This window comes from Argiope bruennichi, chromosome 2 (assembly GCF_947563725.1).
Source record: "Argiope bruennichi chromosome 2, qqArgBrue1.1, whole genome shotgun sequence".
NCBI lineage: Eukaryota > Metazoa > Arthropoda > Arachnida > Araneae > Araneidae > Argiope > Argiope bruennichi.
The window spans coordinates 84,554,763-84,574,443 of record NC_079152.1 but is presented as its reverse complement, the minus strand read 5'-3'; the positions used below and the strand labels follow the sequence as shown (position 1 = coordinate 84,574,443).

At 29.0% G+C, this 19,681-nt stretch overlaps 1 protein-coding gene across 7 annotated transcripts in view; it reads right to left on the bottom strand.

Moving 5' to 3' along the window:
• LOC129990271 (uncharacterized) overlaps window positions 1-19,681 on the bottom strand; it is a 171,463-nt gene that overhangs the window by 79,421 nt on the left and 72,361 nt on the right. For all 7 annotated transcript variants that reach the window (XM_056098143.1, XM_056098141.1, XM_056098145.1 and 4 more), the window contains one exon: window positions 10,916-11,123. In XM_056098143.1, the coding sequence (XP_055954118.1) occupies window positions 10,916-11,123 (208 nt within the window). The remainder of the gene's footprint in view (window positions 1-10,915; window positions 11,124-19,681) is intronic.

Sequence of the window (19,681 nt, the reverse complement as noted above, 5' to 3'; positions counted from 1 at the left end):
ACCATATTAAAAAAAAAGCGGGTGGAAAATTAATAGCGTCAATAAAAATGTATTTCGTAATTTCAGTAATAACTGATTAAATTAAATATAAAAATTCCTGTCGATGTTAATGAATGCGAAAGTATTTCACCTTTTGTTTACGTTCACTAAAAATACATTATTCGCTCACATGAAAAATCTCAATGAAAATCGAATTTCCAACCCGAAATTCTGGTCTTGAAACCGAAACATTATCACAAGACTATACCGCACCTAAGAACAACAAACTTCAAACATATATCGCAACGTTTTAATATTTTAATAGCGTTATCGATTCATAACTTCTAACGGGTGGCAGATATTTAAAAAAGAAAAAAACTTACAATTATATTAAAAAAAATATGTAAACATTGCGTATTATTCGCTTTGCGACGGGCAGATAGCGAGTCACCCTAGATATACGACTAGTGGTATGTTTTGCCAGTATTGTTTGAAATATTTCATTACAATTATTATTACGTCGTAGTAAGTATGCGCTTGACGGTAATATGGTGACAAAAAAGAAAAGTAAAGCTTTAATTAACAGCAAATGAATTTAAAACAATATTATTTATTAATAATACTTTTAGACACACCGTTTGTGACAACACTTATGAATTTCTTTCCGGTTGTTCGAGGAACGGAAATTTTTCGTCTCTCGGCTAACAGTCATCTGAGTACCTAAGCAATACACAAGTTAAGCTTGTATTGTTTTTTTTTTTTAAATAGCAATGAAGCGTCCGGCGATATCAATTGAAGAAAAAATGCGAAGAAAAACCGGGCGAGAAGACATGCATGATTCGAGAATAACGTCGGGGTTGATGAGCGATAGCGAGCAGGGGGCTTAAAAAAATTGTTTGTAACTTGAAGCAAGCAACAGGGCGCCATACTTGACAACAAACCTAAAAAAAATATATGTGGTGATGTTTAGATTTCCGAGTAGAGCTATTGACTCATAACTTCTCACTTTCTCATTACATATATGATTTGAAGAAGCAGATTTCAAAGAAATAACTCAATTCTCAGCTTTTGTGAAGATTTCTTTGCCCAAGTCATGGTGAGAATAGAGTCGAAAACCAAACAAAAAGGCAGAAAGCAGGAAAGAGAACAAGTTGGAAAGTATTTGAATCTTATGCAATTTCAGAAAAGAATCGGTCGACTTAACATTTTGATTCCGTAGGAAAATTAATAGCCTGAGGAACTCAGAAGTTAAATTAAAATGAAGTCAGGGCTCGAGCGATTAGGAAATTATTTTTAAAGAGAACAGATTAATTAGAAATTATTACATACAACATTTGAATGAAAGGTAAATTTTGCGTTATAGGGATCAAGACCAGCAAATATATGCTAAAATTTTCTGAAGACCACTTCATTTCTGAAATCGAGAGCAACTTAAAATTGTTAGATACTTTTCAAAGAATCTACCTGACAGATTCAATACTCTACATTGGGGGAAAAAAATCAACAACAGTAATACTGGATTAATAAAAAAAAAATCACAAGTGCTCAAGTATTTAATAAATTTTATCAACGCTATCCACTAATTTTTAATTATAATATTTTATCCGAGTAAAACATTTTTTACAATTCACTACACAACAGCGCAATATAGTATATCATATAAATCATCCAAATTCAAAGTGAACCATCGAATGGAGAAAACTCTTCCGTCTTGTTAAGTAACCTTGCTCATTTAGAAGAAAATATTATATGAACAAATATAAGATATCTTAAGACAAACGACTGGAATACCACTCATTTTCAATACAGGAAAATTTGCTTGTTTGAATTCTCCAATATTCAAACACATATCGCTTCCATTTACAAGCTAAAATAGATCTCCTCAGCACTTTTTAAAAACTGCTCCATGGGAATTTCCGGGTAAAATAAATAAATTTGCCAATTTCAAAAACAGGTAGACTTTGCAAACATGGAATTCAATAATGTCTCCCAGCCAGAAAGTGCAAGGTTTAAATGTATTCAGTTCCCAAGTAAAGTGCGAAAATAATCTTTTCGCTAGCTAAACTTGTTTCGTTCAATTAGAAATTTAATCTGTACGTTTACTTAGAAGTATTAAAAGATACAGTTTTAAATTAAGTTTAAATTCACGTAAAGCGAAACGACTAGTTAACTTTATAAAGTTGGTTAAATGATAAACCAAACTTAGCTACTTGTTTTTCAAGCTTTTCAGAAGAAAGCAAACAAAATGAACTTTTTTTTTTTTTTTTATTTCCCCCGACAGATAACAGAAAAATTTAAAGAAAAGATAAACTAAAAGGAAGGGATAAAACTTAAAGAGAACTTTATAATTTGTTTGTTAACACTCAGAAAGCAAGTAAATAATAAATGTTCATATAATTCCTGTATTACGTGTTGACCAAAAATTTAGTGTTTCATTTTTTTAAGACTAACAGATAGACTTTGTGAAAAAAACATGGTTTTTAAACCCAATAGAAATATTAGTTTGGTTGAAATTGTGCATAGACTTTTAATCGTACAAGAACTGAAATAATTTCAATAATTATAACAGCATAATAAACAAATGCTTTTATTATTATTATTATTATTGGGTTATTTGGGTTACTTATTATTATTATTATTATTGGGTGCATAATTATCTGGCGTTTCTTTGACTCGCTGTATTTTAATAAAAATTTACAATATTTTATAAATTTATGAACGAAAATATTCTTTTAGGTTATAAAATGCGTGTCGATAACCATATTCATATTCGTCATATTATACTGTACTACTTTGAGAAAGAATGAAAAGCAGTGCAGTTATTTCACGATCTCAACAAGCTAACGATGAGGCCACAATCAGCGAAAGTTAATGCATGGAATGGTATGCCCGTTTCAAATCTGGCGTCAGTAGCTTAGAAGATAAGCCAGTAAGAGGTCGGCCATTGGATTTCGACGACCAGGCACTTTTGGTAGCCGTAGAAGGAGACAAAAGCTTGATAACTCGAATGCTGGCCGACAACTTCGATGTGAACTATTCAACCATCGTTCGGTTATTGAAATATATAGCGACTATGCTTCGGATTAATCATTTAAAAATTTTACTGTTGAATTTTTATGTTTCTTTTTTTATAACAAATAGTGTTCGAGAACGCCTGATAATTATGCACCAATCCAATATTATTGGCAGCAACTTTAAATAAAGTCGATTCTGTATCCTAGCTTGAACAGCAAGAACTGTAACAAAATAACAAAAAACGTTTTTCTAAATTTCGCTGATAGAATAAAAAATATAAAACCATTCGGTCGATTTTCTGCTGAAGACGCAGCCGTATTACAAATAAAAGAAGATATAAGAAATAGCAAAGAAAAAACAATACAATCGATCGAATAACGATTCGAGCACAAGCTGGAAATAAACTAGACTGCCTGCATGTTAAAACGGCAGTATATAAAAATACAGGCAATCGCAGAGAATTTCTAAAAGTTTCGAGTCAACTACAGCGTCCCTTTAGAGAAATAAAAATGGAATTGCTCGAAGATAATACACAAATCAGACAACTCAGGATCAAGAAGTTAGAAGAGTTTATAGCTACTTCCTAACAGATGATAATTTTTATAAAATCGGTTTTTAAAAAACTTTTATTAAGGAACTAAAAATAGAATTTTTATTTTAATTATTTTCTGCAGCTGAATCTTTAATTTATTATCCATTATTACAAATATTTTAAAATTTCGAAATTCTTCTCAAATTCCTTATTAAATTTTGTCACAATCAATATTTATTTTAATTTATTAAATATTAAAATCCCATCATTACAAACATGAAATAAACCAAATTAAATTAAAAATGAGTACAAACACAAAACCAGATTATACGCTTCTCACTTTACAAAAGACATAGCGCATGTCCAACTAATTTAAATAATTTAGCATGGCATCTTATTTGTGTGTTGATAATGTCTAACAGTTTTGGCACATTAATCGAAAAATTTCCGACATGCAGCAATAAAAATCTTTTAGAAGTACTTAGGATCATCTTTCCCACGAACAAACTACCATTACTCTTCTTTTAATTACACAAGTTCGATATTTTCAGTTGATAAACCGGAAATTATTACTCGAAGACAAAGATTTTTACATCATCTTATAAATAAATAAAAAAATGTATCTATTTATCTGAATATTACTTCGCTTTCCCTCCAATTCCTATGATTTTTTTATATCTAGACTCCGCATTGGCCACACACGTCTTACACATAAACGTCTTTTATTCGGCGATCGAGCTCCATTTTGCACGAGATGCTAAGTAATTTTAACGGTTCATCACCTTTTGGTTGAATGTCCTGATTTTAAACATCACCGTCTTTGATTTTTTCATGCTTCAACAGTGGACATGCAAATGCTAGTGGGGAAACGTTCCCATAAAAATCTTTTTAATTTTTTAAAAGCAGTTGGTTTTTATCATCTTATTTAATATTTCTTCTCATTGTCATTTTTTACACCTTGTTGATAATGTTACGAGACATTGCAATGTAATTTTATCAATTAGTTTCCACTTTTACATATTTTTATATAAGACAAGTATTTAATATTTTAACCATAGGTCTGGCGCAGTATGGCCAGGTATGGCTCTTGCGCCACTAAACCTTACAATCCTATCCTATCCTATGATTTTTTAAAATAATCATTTTTTGATTATTACCGCAAAAAAATATAATTTGTTTCATTTATAGTTTATTATATTATTTGTTTCATTTTCATTTCAAAAAATAATTAAAATGCAGAATGGCATAAAATTAACAAAACTTTAAAAAAATAATGCTTAAATATTTTTTAATGTACAAAATAAAGAAAATCAAAAAGTAATGGCACAAAAATATCGACATTACAGAACAATATAATCATTACATAAAAAAAATAATACCAATAATTTAAGAACTTAAAAGCTGATCGTATTTAAGCATAGAAAGATTACACGATATACCGAAAACATCAAGCAACGTAAAATTCATAAATAATAATATTTATTAAAAAGTCTATAAAATTTATATAAAGAAAAACGCCGATGTAATGAAATTTAAACTTCTATCTCTCAAGGTTTGGCCGGCAAGCCACATCGAATGGTGTTCAATATCATATTATTAATAAATTTATACAAAAATACTACAAATACGTATTTTAAAATTTATATTTTTTTCTAGTTAGTGTATTTGTTTCTATATTTTTATAACGATATAAACTATACAAATTTTATAACGATATATAACATAGGCATTAAAAAAAAATCTCGACTTCGAAATTTTTGGTAATACACTTTCTCTCTATTCCATATATGAAGAATTTAAAACAAAAAAAAATCACTTCATCGAACAGAAATGTAAATTCTACGAAAAAATGTGCCTAAAACGGAAGGATAAAAAATATATTAAATACACAACTGATGTGTAAATATTCTTCTTCAATTCATAACTTTTGTTGAATACTTAAAAGTAATTTTACTTTAAACAAATTCCATAAACTATTTGCAGTACGGTTGTTGCCAATCTCCGTAAATTAAATCCTGGGCTCCTTTGCATGCTGAAAAATTCGCTCACATAGTGAAAGCATTTTAATTCAGTTGTTAAAGCATTAATTCAATTGTTTCGCTCACATAGTGAAAGTATTTTAATTCAGGCAAAATTCAATATTATCTCCCCCTTTCTGATGGCCATCAGAATTTTTTAAATAAAATTATGTGTCTCTTATATGATTTAGTTGTTCGAATTTTAATTTTCTTTGCTTACAAAGAAAATAAAAAATATTTATCAGAAAAACAAATTGTTGAAACGGCGTAAATAAAATATTTCGGCAAGAAGAGAAAAAAAAAATCCACAAACGTTCCGCTGTGTTTGAATGAATGGTGCATTTTATCGATTATAAAATAAGTATTATTTCATTAAAATTCATTAAACGACTTCAAGCTCGAAAAGAACAAATGAAAAATTATTCTAAACCTAAAAGCGTCACAATAAGAAAAGCATAAAATTCACAGATCCGTTATTAACAGCTCTTTAAAACTTCGCTTTAAAAAAAAAATTAAAAAGTAACTAATTTGTATAATGCATCCGTTTTTTAACGACGCTAGTCGTGTTCTCTGTTATAAAAAAAAATAAAACAAAACACACAGAGAGAGCGTAAGGAGTAGAAAAAAAAAGGCACAATTTAGAAGTTTTTAATTAAAACTTCTGCACTCGAATTATCCCTCAAGAGGTCTACAGATCAAGAGATTAATTTAAAGTATAAGCCAAACTGATTAATTCAAAAAAAATGACAAAATTAAAGAACAAGTAATCTCAGTATTCATGTACCTATCTCGCTGAATTAATCCAATATTCTGAATAAAAATGAACTTTAAAAAAGATTGGTAAAACTTCTTAAGAAGTCTTAGAATGAATTCATTGTAACATTCAAGAATGCTGGTCTTCTGACTTTATCATTTTCAACATATATGAATTACATGTATTTCTAATTTTCATTAAATAAGATGCAAAGAACTTTTTTAAAAAAGCATGTAAAAATTCGTGTATTTACCACACTATAATACAAAAGAACACACTGAAATTTTACTTGCGAAATTTATGAGCTACGAGACAAGATATTAAAATCTTGAATATTCGCATCTTGATTTTATCATATAATATAACTTATTATATGATTAGTTATTATTTTATAACTCATTACAAGTTATTCAAATCGACAAAACCTTCACATTATGAAATCAAAGGTCCTCGATTATCATTAATAAGTTCACCAAATAAAAAAAGTTATCTTTTTTTTAGGGCTTTGTAATTACTTTTTATTGAATTTTGTAATTCTGTTATTTTTTAGAAATATTTGCGGCAACTTTTATCCAGGAAAATAATTTCTATACTATATTAAAGATTTCATATACTTAAAAGGCATTAAAATTTGAAACAGTTCCAAGGAGTTGCCATTCTTATTCTATTCCTGATCTTTGAGTTATTTCTTTATTTACAATATTCACATATAGATCATGACCAAGAACAGATTTCCAGCTCTCCTATTCGAGGAAGTTTGGAACATCGATACACATCATAATCTCAACGTCCAATTTTTCGAGGATTTCAATATTTTTTTCTACATGTGACACACAGAAATAGGAAAAAGAAGGACGTCAGATTGTACAAAAGCTTTATAGATTTAAAATTTAAATTCTTTCGATAATTGCAAGCGTTCAAATAATTTTGATGATTAGTTGAAAAGGGAAGTAAGCCATGGTATCTTTCAAAAACAAATATAAATCAATAAAGGGTTTTGGTCTGATTAAACACTGAACGTGAGGCAAAGGATTGATAAAATGTGTATGGAGATACTGAAGAGAAGTGTTGATTATAAAAACAATATAAAATTTTCTTCGGAATACAAACTGATACGATTTTGCTAATATTAATTAAGATCTAATCATTGTAATCTGTAACTGTAACGACGAAAACATTAGACGAATATAATTAAAGATACTTTTGTTTCAAAGTAGCAAGTTGCACGAATGAGAAAAATTAAGGGACAGTGGTAATGAGGATTCAAAAGCTTTTACCAGATTAAAAACATCTTAGCTAAAAGAGGAAAAAATGAAGTTAAAGATAACAACAAAATAAGTAACATCTGTTAACTAGTTAAGGAATTTACTGCAAAGAATGAATGAAAAAGAACTCCTCAAATTTCTCTTATGAAAGACGAGATACACAATTTACAATTTTAGATAAGATATGCAAAAGCATGTAATATATATTTGATACATTCGTCTTAATTTATTCACGTAAACATCCTTCGAAATTTATTGCTTGGATAGATTACCCGAGATGAAAAGGAAGGAACGACTTGTGAATAAAAGAAAATATTGATTACAAACCGAATCGCAACTCATTCATGTGAACAATCGAGTAACATCCATCCTTGAAAGAGAAGCAAGCAGGAGATAAAATTTCGATCCAATTCTTTGCCTTTTAAATCTTTCAAAAACGATGGATGACTGAACAGCCGCAGGGAAAGAAGAGGTTAAAAGGTTCGCAAACTTCATAGAATTTTTGATATTAGTGCTGTAACGAAACTTTAGCGAAATGTAGAAAATAAAATATATTTATTACATTCGATCGTAGGGCGAATTCTAAAAACAAATTCTATCACGTCGATATTATATCAATGAACATGTTATACGTCTAAGTAATACTCCAGTTCAGTGGAAATCGAACAAAGCATTTTACTTAACCTTATGGAATCAGAATTTGTAAGGTTATAAAGACTGCTAAGGAATTTTTATGGTTTAAAAACGTATTAAATGAATTCAATTTAAGTACCGAAACTAGCTTTGTATTGTGACAATAAATTTACTATCTATTTTTCTGAAAACACTTATACCAAAACGAAACATCAATAAATAAATAAATATAGTCTAAAAGATGTCAATAGAGATGGAACATCAATTTTAAGACATACTGATATACTTTGATTCGAAATCGTTTCCATTTCGTGGGTCCAATTGTTGGCAAAAGGAATAAAGCAAAATACTGATAGAGACGTCATCATACAGAATAAAAGCAGTAACATTTTCGTGATAATTCATGCTTGTTTTTCATTTGGCAATCACCTTGTTGCCATGACGTCTATGATATAAACCTACACCAATTTTTGTTTTAAATATTAACAATGTTATATTTATCGCATTCAATAAATATATATTATTGACTAAAAGTTTGATGTATATTCCTATTGTCCAAATGCAGCCTGTTTCAACAATATGCTACGTCGAAGTCTGGTTGATAATGACTACTTAGAATTTAAATTAATGAAATTCCAGTTGAAAACTAATAGAATTTAACTAAAATTATAAATACGAATATCATTAAAAATGCCAATATTTTTCATGTATATGAATGATTTAAAATTATGTTTTCTTAAATCAGAAAAGAAAAATGAAAAAAAACAAAAAGTTATGAAAAGGAAATGCAAATTGCATCCACCCTTTTCTTGCCCAAATCATTCGCTGACTAAGAAGCTAAACCCAAGATGTATTTTATTATGAAAATATGTAAGAAAAGAGGTGAAAACTTACACTAATAACTTTTTTTACCTTCAAACTTTTCATTAACATTCTCATGAACAGATGGATCCGCGGATAATGTTCAGTCGAAAAGAGGTAGTAAATGGAAAAAAATATTAAATCTATATGGATGAACAACATTTTCAACAAGATGCTTTCTCTCGGAGTTACGCCTATCTCTCTAACGATTTTACTCTTTTAGAACCTAAAATAGCTTCACGTTTTTGTGATTCATTTCAACACAGTGATTGCATACAGCAACTCCAAAATTCTGATTAAATTTCACAGGAAAGATAATACATTTTAATCAATTAACTGCTTCGACCTCTTCGGAAAATGCGTATCTAAATTGCCATAAACATATATAAATAATTATTTGTAAATATAATAATTGTCATTGAATAAATTCGTCATAAAGCAAAATGTTGTACTTTTTTAATGACGAGTGTACTCGTCAAAAACAGTTAACGGGTTAAAAATTTTTGTCACATTTAACTTTTACGGAATCATACATTTCTCGAAGCATTTATTTCTATGAATATTCTAAAACTCTTAAATAAATTAGAATTCGATTCCAATATCCTCGAAATGAAATTTCGGAAGTTAAACTAAGAGACCGAAAACTATGATTTAAAGAACGAAACACCGAGAGAAATCAGAGAAACGTTTACCCCCTTCCCCCCCCCCAAAAAAAATCAGATTCTTCCGGCGATTTATCAGTGAAGCAAGCGTACAATCAATTTATTGAACCCGTCGATCCCTGGTCTTTCCTGAAACCGATTATGCAGAAATTCAATGCAATTCTTCATGCATACTCATGAATTCAAAATACTGGATTACTCTCATTTGCGTTATTTGATTTACGGTCCGAATTCTTTAGTGGTGGATCTTTTATCGTCACGCCGAATTTACGACACTGAAAGATTATTCGACATTCATTGGGGCATTTTCACACCTCTAAATATAAAGACATGATTAAGTGAATTTCGAATTCATAACTCAAGTTCTGGAGAAGACAGCCATTATGGACAAGTGCATTTTAACGCAAATACAATAAAGGGCTTTATATTAAACATATAAATAGAGAGGAAAATATAGGATCTGAAATACAAAGATAAAAATTTTAAAAATATTTTTTTTTCTTTTAAAAAACGATAATAGTATTGTGTATTAAGTGCATCAGAAAAAAATTATTATTATTATTATTATTTACTTACCAATTCTTTGCATTATTTAACAGTCTCAAAATACTTTTTTAAACTTTGATGCTAATAAGGTTTTTCGTTGAAATTTTAGTAAATCTCCAATTATAATTTTGCATTCATTTAAAAAATATATATACAAGGAAGACGCAATGATTTCAAAAGTTTAGAAGTATGCTCAAAATTACACACAATAGAAAAATTTCAGAGAAAAATATGCCTCAAAATTTTATTCAATTCTTTTACTATAAAGTAGTAACAATAATAATTTATTCATTTGCAGAAAAAATAAATAAACGAAAGCTATAGGTACTGACCAAAATGAAGAAACTGGGAGTTTATATTCACACTGAGCAGTCTGCGTTTTACTCGAAAAAAAATAAGCGGCACAAAAAAGCTTAAAATAAGCAATTTAAAGTCAATCGTAGTTTTTTGCAAGGAGGTAAGAATGCCAGAAAATACCTAAACTAAGTGTATTCTCTTCTGTATATACGAATTGTTATATTTTCAGAACAAAGAAAACACACTGCCTTGTTTTAACAAGGCAGAAATAAATAACGATCATTTAAAGAAATTTACATTTTTAAGAAATAAATTAAAATTCTGTTTCGCATTCAGTCATAAAGATAACGTACCTAGGCACCCAGACAGGCTGATTCGGGCCTTCACAGTTGTTTCCAGAATGAGTACTTTTGAGCTGAACATTTTTACTCATCTGAATCGCTTGTTTGATTTCTTTGATGGCCTCCGAAACCGTTGCAGAGCCTTGCTTGCCGTTCGTACACTCTCCCAACAGAACGTTATCATTCTGCAACCTTGAATTGGTGTCATTTGGCTTTTGAGCTGAAAGAACAAAATAAAAATAGCTCACGTTAATATTAGATTTAGAAATCAATCAAAATGATGATTTTAAACTACTTAAAAGCCATTTCAAATTAAAAAATAATATTTTAAAAATTTTCAAGTTTTTTTTTTAATCTTTTGAATACAATATGCATGAATGAAGTTAATATACAATGAAAAGAGAAAGTTAGCACTCCAGATATCAATAACCGTGAGGATAGTAATTCTTACAGTTTAATTTAGAGAATAAAAGAAAATGTATATAAAAGAGATGCAGACATTATTCAAAAAAATGTACAACAATTTTTTCACGGTAATTAAAAAAGAATAAACAGTTCAATAAACAAATAGAAATGGAACTTGCAACAAAAGGTTAAAAAAAACATCAATAAACACTTAATTTAACAGGTTTAATTATTAATTAATTTAATTAACGAATTCATTTATAAATGTCTTTTTTTTCAATCCTTAAAGCACGTATAGTATATACATTAGATGTTTTACATTTACATTACAAGATAAAAATTCCAAATGCAATATTTTATTTTACATTCTTTTCACAATGTAATTCCCGGTTAAACCAATTTTCGTTTTTACAGACACTCTAATGGCCTTATTATAGGATTATTGTGCTTATTTATTGTTATTACTATAGATGATAATTTCGGTTATTTTTACAAAACGAATCCTGCGATTAATTAATAAATCATAATAAATACGGTTATAATTTTAAAAGATCTCTTATAAAAAAAAACAAATAATTATTAATGCGTCAACTTCTTAAAAAAAATTATGTGATATTTTTTCTCAAAACAGGAAACAAAACGGAACTTTTGAATCATGAGAAAACGGTTTTTTTTAAACACTTTTGATTTTTATCATAGTTTTGATTTTTCTATTTCATATACCGCGGCTGCAATCCTACGTCTCTAGAATACCGTTAAGAAAAACGTTTCAAGCGCATAAATAATTAAAATTAAAGAATTAAAAATTCATTCGGTAATACAGAACATTCATAAAGAATTAAAAATTCATTTGGTAATACATTTGGTAATACAGAACATTCATAAAGAATTAAAAATTCATTCGGTAATACAGAACAATAATTTCAGATATTAACTATAAACTATTTCTTCCATGTGATCGTTTAATAATAAACATCTGAAAATTATGCAAAATCTTCTAAGACGAATAATTGCATTTTGATAATAGCGCACAAATTAGATCTGAAAATTTTTACTCTAATAATTGAAAATGATTCGAAATAATGAACTTAAATAACGACGGGTTACTTAATAATTTAAAAGAGTAAAGTGCATTTTAAAAGCACGTCTTTGAAAAATAAAATACTCTTTTTAATAAATGAAACATGGGAAATCACAAAATACTTAAGAATCAGAAGTTACGAGATTCTGCAAAATTTTCGATAAGTTAAGCAAACATAGTTTAAAAATGAAAATGTAAAAATAATCATTGTCGTTCTAAAAAAAAAGAGATAATACAAAAACAGCAAACCAAGCTTTTTCTTCTATACAGAAGCTCAAAAGGCTCTTAGTAATTTAAAGAATATCAACTGAAGATATTTTAAGTATTTCTGCGACAGTTAAATCGTTAATGCTTGTTGAAAATTTCGCTGATAAATCACTAAATGAGAGTGAAAGGAATGAGAATATGCGTACACTAAAATCTCGTAAATATAATTTTAATTATTCGAAAATTCAACTAAGCAAAACCAGAATGTGAAAAATACAGTACTGAAAATGATTGAACAAAAATTGCATTACAAAACAGTAATGCATTATTTAATGATGTGTCAAAATTTGTACAAAATCAAATTAAAAAGTTATTAATAATGATACAGATTCAAGGAATAACAATCAATTCTTTGTATCACCTTACACGTACTTTCAAAATGCAATCATATAGTTTAAATGGACGCATTTTTGAGATTTTGCAAAATTGTCCAAGATATTCTAATTGTATTCTTTTATATAAAATTCTTCTATTCTTATAATGGCCTCTCTTTGAAATAAATTTTGGATCATTTCATTTTACACGAATTTACGGCACGGATGTTTGTCTATGAAAGCAATGTTGAAATTACATTAAATTTCATTCGGTAAACAGCTAATTTTACAAAAAATAACCATATGAATATTGATTGATGGCCGCAACAAAGCACAGAAGTCTCAACTTAATATCGCACATCGGCATTAGGGATAATAGAAAAAGCAGATTGAATTATAAAGTAATTAAACACCCCTTTTTGTACCAAAACTCGATCTTATTTTTTTTTTTTTTTTTAAGTCTTAGTACATGTTATTTCTTTAAAATATTAGTTAGAATTTGACATGATAATTGGGAATGGTGCCCATAAAGCAGACTGAAGAAGGCTTAGCGAATTGGAAAGTATGTGCTTTGCTTGATAACACTTCCAGAGGAAGAAGAAAAACACTTTTCCTTTTTTTGCAGTGTGATCTGATGGCATTTGCTTACTTACTTACTGTGTTCAGAGAAAATGAAACCAAAGTTTTCCTGAATTTAATATTTTGTCCTGCTTACTTTAGTTGCAATAGTGTTCAGAAAAAATGAAACAAAAAATGTCCTGAATTTAATATTTCATCCTCTAGTCTGGTAATATTTATGGTAAATTACCAAGTTTTATACTTCTTAGGTCTGTAGGATATAACGATTAAAAAATAAACTTCAATTTTCGTTTTTTTCATTTTCATTCTAAAAAGCAGGTTAGTGCTCTCAATTATCCCTGATAATTTTCATCGAGAAGAAATTTGGAATAGATCTTTAATGTAATAAAAACATATTTTTTACACACATTTGGGATAATTTATTATATGGTAGACACAATTTTAATCTTAGCAAAACTTGACACTAATGGAGGGATCAAAAGAAAACAATTTTGACTCTCCTGAAAAAGAAATGAAGACTACGGAGACAGATAACTCATCTTAAATCACCCATAGCTGATTTTTCAACAAATGTTTAATTTGATTGATAATGTTAAAGGTATCAGAATGAAAATAGAAGTAGAGACAAGACTGGTGAAATTGATAGTACTGAATTCATACGACAAGTTTAAAAAACACCAATTTCGTTAAAGTGAAATTTCTTTTGGTAGCAAATGATCAGTTAGCGATTTCTTTTAATCACATAAAATCTATACTACCGTTTGAAGTAGATGGCAGGATATAAGTGTTTGCTTTTTCTAGCAGAATAGGAAATGATTTGAATAATGAATTGAATATTCTATTTGAAACGGAAGTTTTTACTTTCTACTGTTACTACTAAATTGAACCACTAATTGTTTTTATTAATTTTAATACGTATTTTTACGCCTTAAATATTTTTTGCACGTGTATAATGTTTATACATATCTGTTTTTCACTCTCCTAACTTTTCCAAATAAAACTGGAGGTCGAATGCAAGGCACTCCAAAATGAACGCATTGTATAGTTATGATAGATTAAACGCGATTTTCCAGGAAACAGAAGATATTTTTGCAGAATACCGTAGTTAGGGGTTATTGGCAAAAGTCAGTGATATGCAATCTTAGGTAATATACAGTATTTCTCATCATTTAAAACATAATTCCATTAAATAAATTCGTTACTGTGGTAAGAAGGCAAAACATGTTCCCAGTTACCTTACAATCTTTGGGATAAGTGGGAACACAACAAAGTAATCGAAAATGTAAATGTAAAAATGCTTTTATTTTTAAGCTCTCTTCAGCAGTTTTGAGACTATACAATTACGTAGAGATGATATTTAGGTGGTGTTACTTTTTCCCACTCAATCAACAAGGAGTAATATTTTTCATTTTATTCACGTAAGTATTTGTTTTCACTAGACCGAATACTATGGAGGCCAGGTAATCAACAGTCAACTTTTGTTTGACACTTGAGTTCATAAAACATTCATAATGTAGTAAAATTAATCATAACATATATATGGTAATTTGCTACTCATAAGTAAACAATTTTCGATATCAATTCATTCAAATGTGATAAGTTATAACGTTCCTCAAAGAAAAAATTATTCCATAACATCACTATATTAAAACTAAACAAGAGATGTTGCGGCAATATCATTCCTAGATTCTTTGAATGTCGCTCCTTCCCTTTAATACACTTAATATAATCAGGTGCAAGAGAGAAGCCTTTTTGATAAAATTAAGTATTTTTACTAAAGGATGTGTCATTTGAAGCACAAACTGAACCAAAGTAATTCGTTACAACATCGATTGCTTACAATGAAATAATTAATTCAAAAGCAGTGCAGCATTAGAATTCTTTTCTAATGTTTTGCAAAAATAACTATAAATCAAATGTGATTTACATAACGGAATTTCCTATTACATAACGGAATTTACATACTGTTAAAAACTAATAAAATATCGCAATTACATAATATCCATAATATTAACTGAAACTGGGTCCAAATCATACGTTAATGACAAATGTATTGAGATTACGTTTAGCTTTAACGCTAATAGAGACAAATTCATTGTAACAACTGCTTATCTTGTATGTAGATTAACCTATCAGTATTGGTAAATATTGACGCCTCAGCTTTAACAACGTAATTCCAATAACTAGTGCTACTGATTGAAACGTCAATTTAAACGACAACTCGGCATATTAGATATCGAATAAAATTACAACAGTGATTTGAATTATAAAGGAATAGGTTCATATTTTTAAAAATGTTCCTAGCTGAGAAACAGAAAAACTGATGACGTTATTAATCATCATGGTCACATGTATGTTTTCCTGCCGATCAATCTGCGCCTGAGAATAATGTGCGTTATTATTTGTTGTAGAAAAGTGTTCAATTGTGAGCTGATTCTGGTATTGAACAAATATAATCCGACAGTATGCAAGTTTCTTTATACATTATTTTTGCTTATTTCAAGCAAAGTGCAGCGTTGTCTGGAGAATAACTTATATGAATTATTCGGGCCAAGCATGCATGAAAATGTACGCAAAATGAAATAAATGGAAACATTCAGCAACAATTAGCAAATACTTTTCACTACAATTCATTTTATATATATATATATATATATATATATATATATATATATATATATATATATATATTCTGAACAAACCTGCAATGTTTTAGGTTATTTCCAAAAGGTGGAGTTATTTCTGCAGTCTATGAAAAGCAAATGCAAATAATATTTTTCTCATATTGTAAAACTCCCAATAACATAACTTAGAACTTGGAACGATAAAAGTAACTACACAAATAAATTCTTTCATAAATCAGCACATGGACATTCAGTTTTAATTAATGAGTCCAATAGATACGATAGAGAAACGTTTAAAATGATCTGTGGTTTGTCAAAAATCAGATGATTAATTAAAATGATTAAACAATTTAATTATATAATGGCTATGTCCAAAATCATATTTAAAATGGTGGTATTATATGCCTGGTATTTATTATATTGTCATAACTATAAATCAAATTCGCCCCTTTTTTTTTTTAAAAAAAAAAGGGGGCGAAAACCTAATTTTTGATTTAGATGCATATAGAATTTTACTTGTTTCAAAAAAATAAATTAAAATAATAATTAAAGAAATGAAATTTAAAATGTAAAAAATAATCATTTGTAATAAAATTTATAGTTGTACTTTCATTTTTAATCTTAAAAAATAAAGGTATGGCATTCCCTCCACCACCCCCTACACAGAAATTCTATTAAGGGCTTTCCATGGAAATCACAAAACTTATATCCCTCATCTAGAGCGTTTCTTTTCAAAATACAATACATTCTATTAGGGTGGATTATCAGCAGCTTTTGAAGAAATTGTATCATAAAAGAATTTATTATCGCAAAAATAAGAAGAAAAAGACCGTTTTTTGTTTGTTTGTTTTATCCACAAAAAAGTAAATTAACAATCTTTTAAGCTGTAATTTAATTTAAAAAAACCACAGTCTTAAGTCGTAATTGCATGTGCAAACCATTTTTTATTTTTTTATTTTAGAAAATTAGCTATTGGGTCACGATAAGAGTAGACAGACACCCTGTATATTCACAAAACGCATAAATGAGTAATACAAATACTTAAAGACAAAAATGCCATCATTTTTCATAAACACATTTATAAACATTATTTATTTATTTATATTTAAAAGAAAGCTGGACGGTAAGCAAATGGGAAAGAAAAAAAATAGACTCGTTATTGATAATGAATTTTATATTTGCTGACGTTCCACACTCAAAAATTACTCATCTATTCAAACCAACACATACCTATTTAGGTTTTCAAAATGAGCACTTTTTATAACGGGAGTTAAAATCCTAGTTTGTTATTTTAAGCTAAAATGCATTTCGAATTAACAACTCCCTAATTTCATAATTTTATTCTAAGTATTAAAATTTTTATCCGATTTTATTGTTCAAAAATATCTGCAAACGCAATAAAAAAAATTCCAGACTAAGACATTCGCTTTTTAAAAAATTTGAATAAGCATACTTCTATTTTATAACACTGTATTTATACAATTAAGCTTAATGAAGCAGTAAAAATCTCATTTTTCACCGCTAGCAAAATTATTATTTCATAAGCCTCATCGCCACAAAAAAACTTTTTGCATGCACGATTTAATCGCTATTATTTTTTACCAATTTTCAGCTTGAACACTTCCTCTCTCTATTTCTCTCCCCACTTTCTCCAAATACACTTCTTTCCTTTCTTGTTTTAATAATTTTTCTTTGTCTTCGAACAGGTTTTTTTTTTTTTTTTTTCCCACTTTCTCAGTTAAATGCTTTTAACTATCTTTTTAGTTGCCAGTTGCCATAGTTTATAATAATTTATAAATATGAGTAAGCCTAAAAAATTGCACATGCATTCATTTGTAAGTTAATGAAGTATTTTGAGAGATATTCAACAATGCATGTCAAATTAATTCTTAATTGGAAAATTCCAAATTGTTCATCAAACACCTTCATATTTCTTTCAGAAAGTATTTTATACCATTTTGTGTACAGTAAAAATTATAAATAATATAAAATTATAATCTCTAGCTAACTATGGAAAAAGTATGTATGTTTTCATTTTTAGATTATAAAAATTAAATCATCAGATACCACGTTAAAGCCGCAATCTTAACATAAAAACATATGATATTCAAAGTCTATGCATTCAAAAACTGCTTTGAAATTCCATATAATATATTTGAAAAAAAAAAAATCAATGTACAGGGTGCGGGAAGGAAAAAAAAAAAAAAAAAAAAACTCGGAAAAGTCATTGTACCGCAGAATAAAAGTTAATTAATTTCTTTTTAATTTATATGTTCATTTCTTTTTGTCTACCACTTTAATTATAAAATATTTTATAATATATCTTAATTTACGCACTATTTTTTGAGGGGGGGGGGGCTTTCTCACAATGTTAAGCAAAAGATACGTAAAATGACAGTGTGAAATCGTTCATTTACTTAATGTGCCTCGGCAAACAGTGTCTGATCCAATATGCAGTTTCAAAGAGCTTGGCAATGATGGTCGAAGAACAGAAAGTGGACGAAAACGTACGTTGATACTCCAATAATCGTAAGGCAATTAAAAAGCGTGTTCCAACGTAATCCGAGGGTTATGATGAGAAAGATCGCTCGTAAAATAAGAATAAGTGACCGACCAACGCAACGAATGGTAAAAACAAAGCTTGGGCTGAGGCCTTACAAGTTCCAAAAAGTTCAGATTCTCACTGAAAAAAATAAACTCGTGCGGCTCCAAAGATGCCTAAAAGTTTTAAGATGGGCTGAAAAAGTCAGCGCTGGGAGAGATTCCTTTTCACTGATGAAATGCTCTTTAACATCCAATAATTTCATAACTTCCAGAAAGATAGGATCTGGTCAATAGAAACGCCACGCACTTCGACAATTGTTGAACATTGCCAACATTCAAATTCGGTCATGGTCTGGGGCAGAATTTGGGCAAGCAGCAAAACACCTCTTGCTTTTGTGGATGAGAGCGTTAAAATAAATCGAAAAGTGTACCAGCGGGAAATTCTAGAAGTTGCTGTACTTCCGTGGGCCAAAAAGCATTTCGGTAATGTAGATTGGATGTTTCAACAAGAATCCGCACCAGCTCACAAGGCCTAAGAAACATAAGAGTGGTGCAAAGTACATTTTCCAGACGTGATACCATCTGGAGAATGCCCCCCCCCACTCACAAGAGATCAAACTATGAATTACAGTGCGTGTTCCATTTTGGAGCCTAGGGCCTGCACTAAACCACACAAAAGTTTGGACTTTCTAAAGCAGTCGCTTCGATGGGAATGGGATATATTTAAAGCAGAAGACATGCGGCCCATTGCTGAAAATTTCAATAAACGTCTGCGCTTCTGTATCGTTTCAGAAGGCGGCCACTTTGAAACCAATTAAATTTATTTATTAGTAAAAGTCTACTCTTGTTATTATTTGTTATTTATGCAATTTATTTATTTTTTAACAATGTTATATTAAAAATTGTTTGTCCGAGTTTTTTTGCCACATCTTGTCTTATATATGCAACTTAGAACTATTCAAAA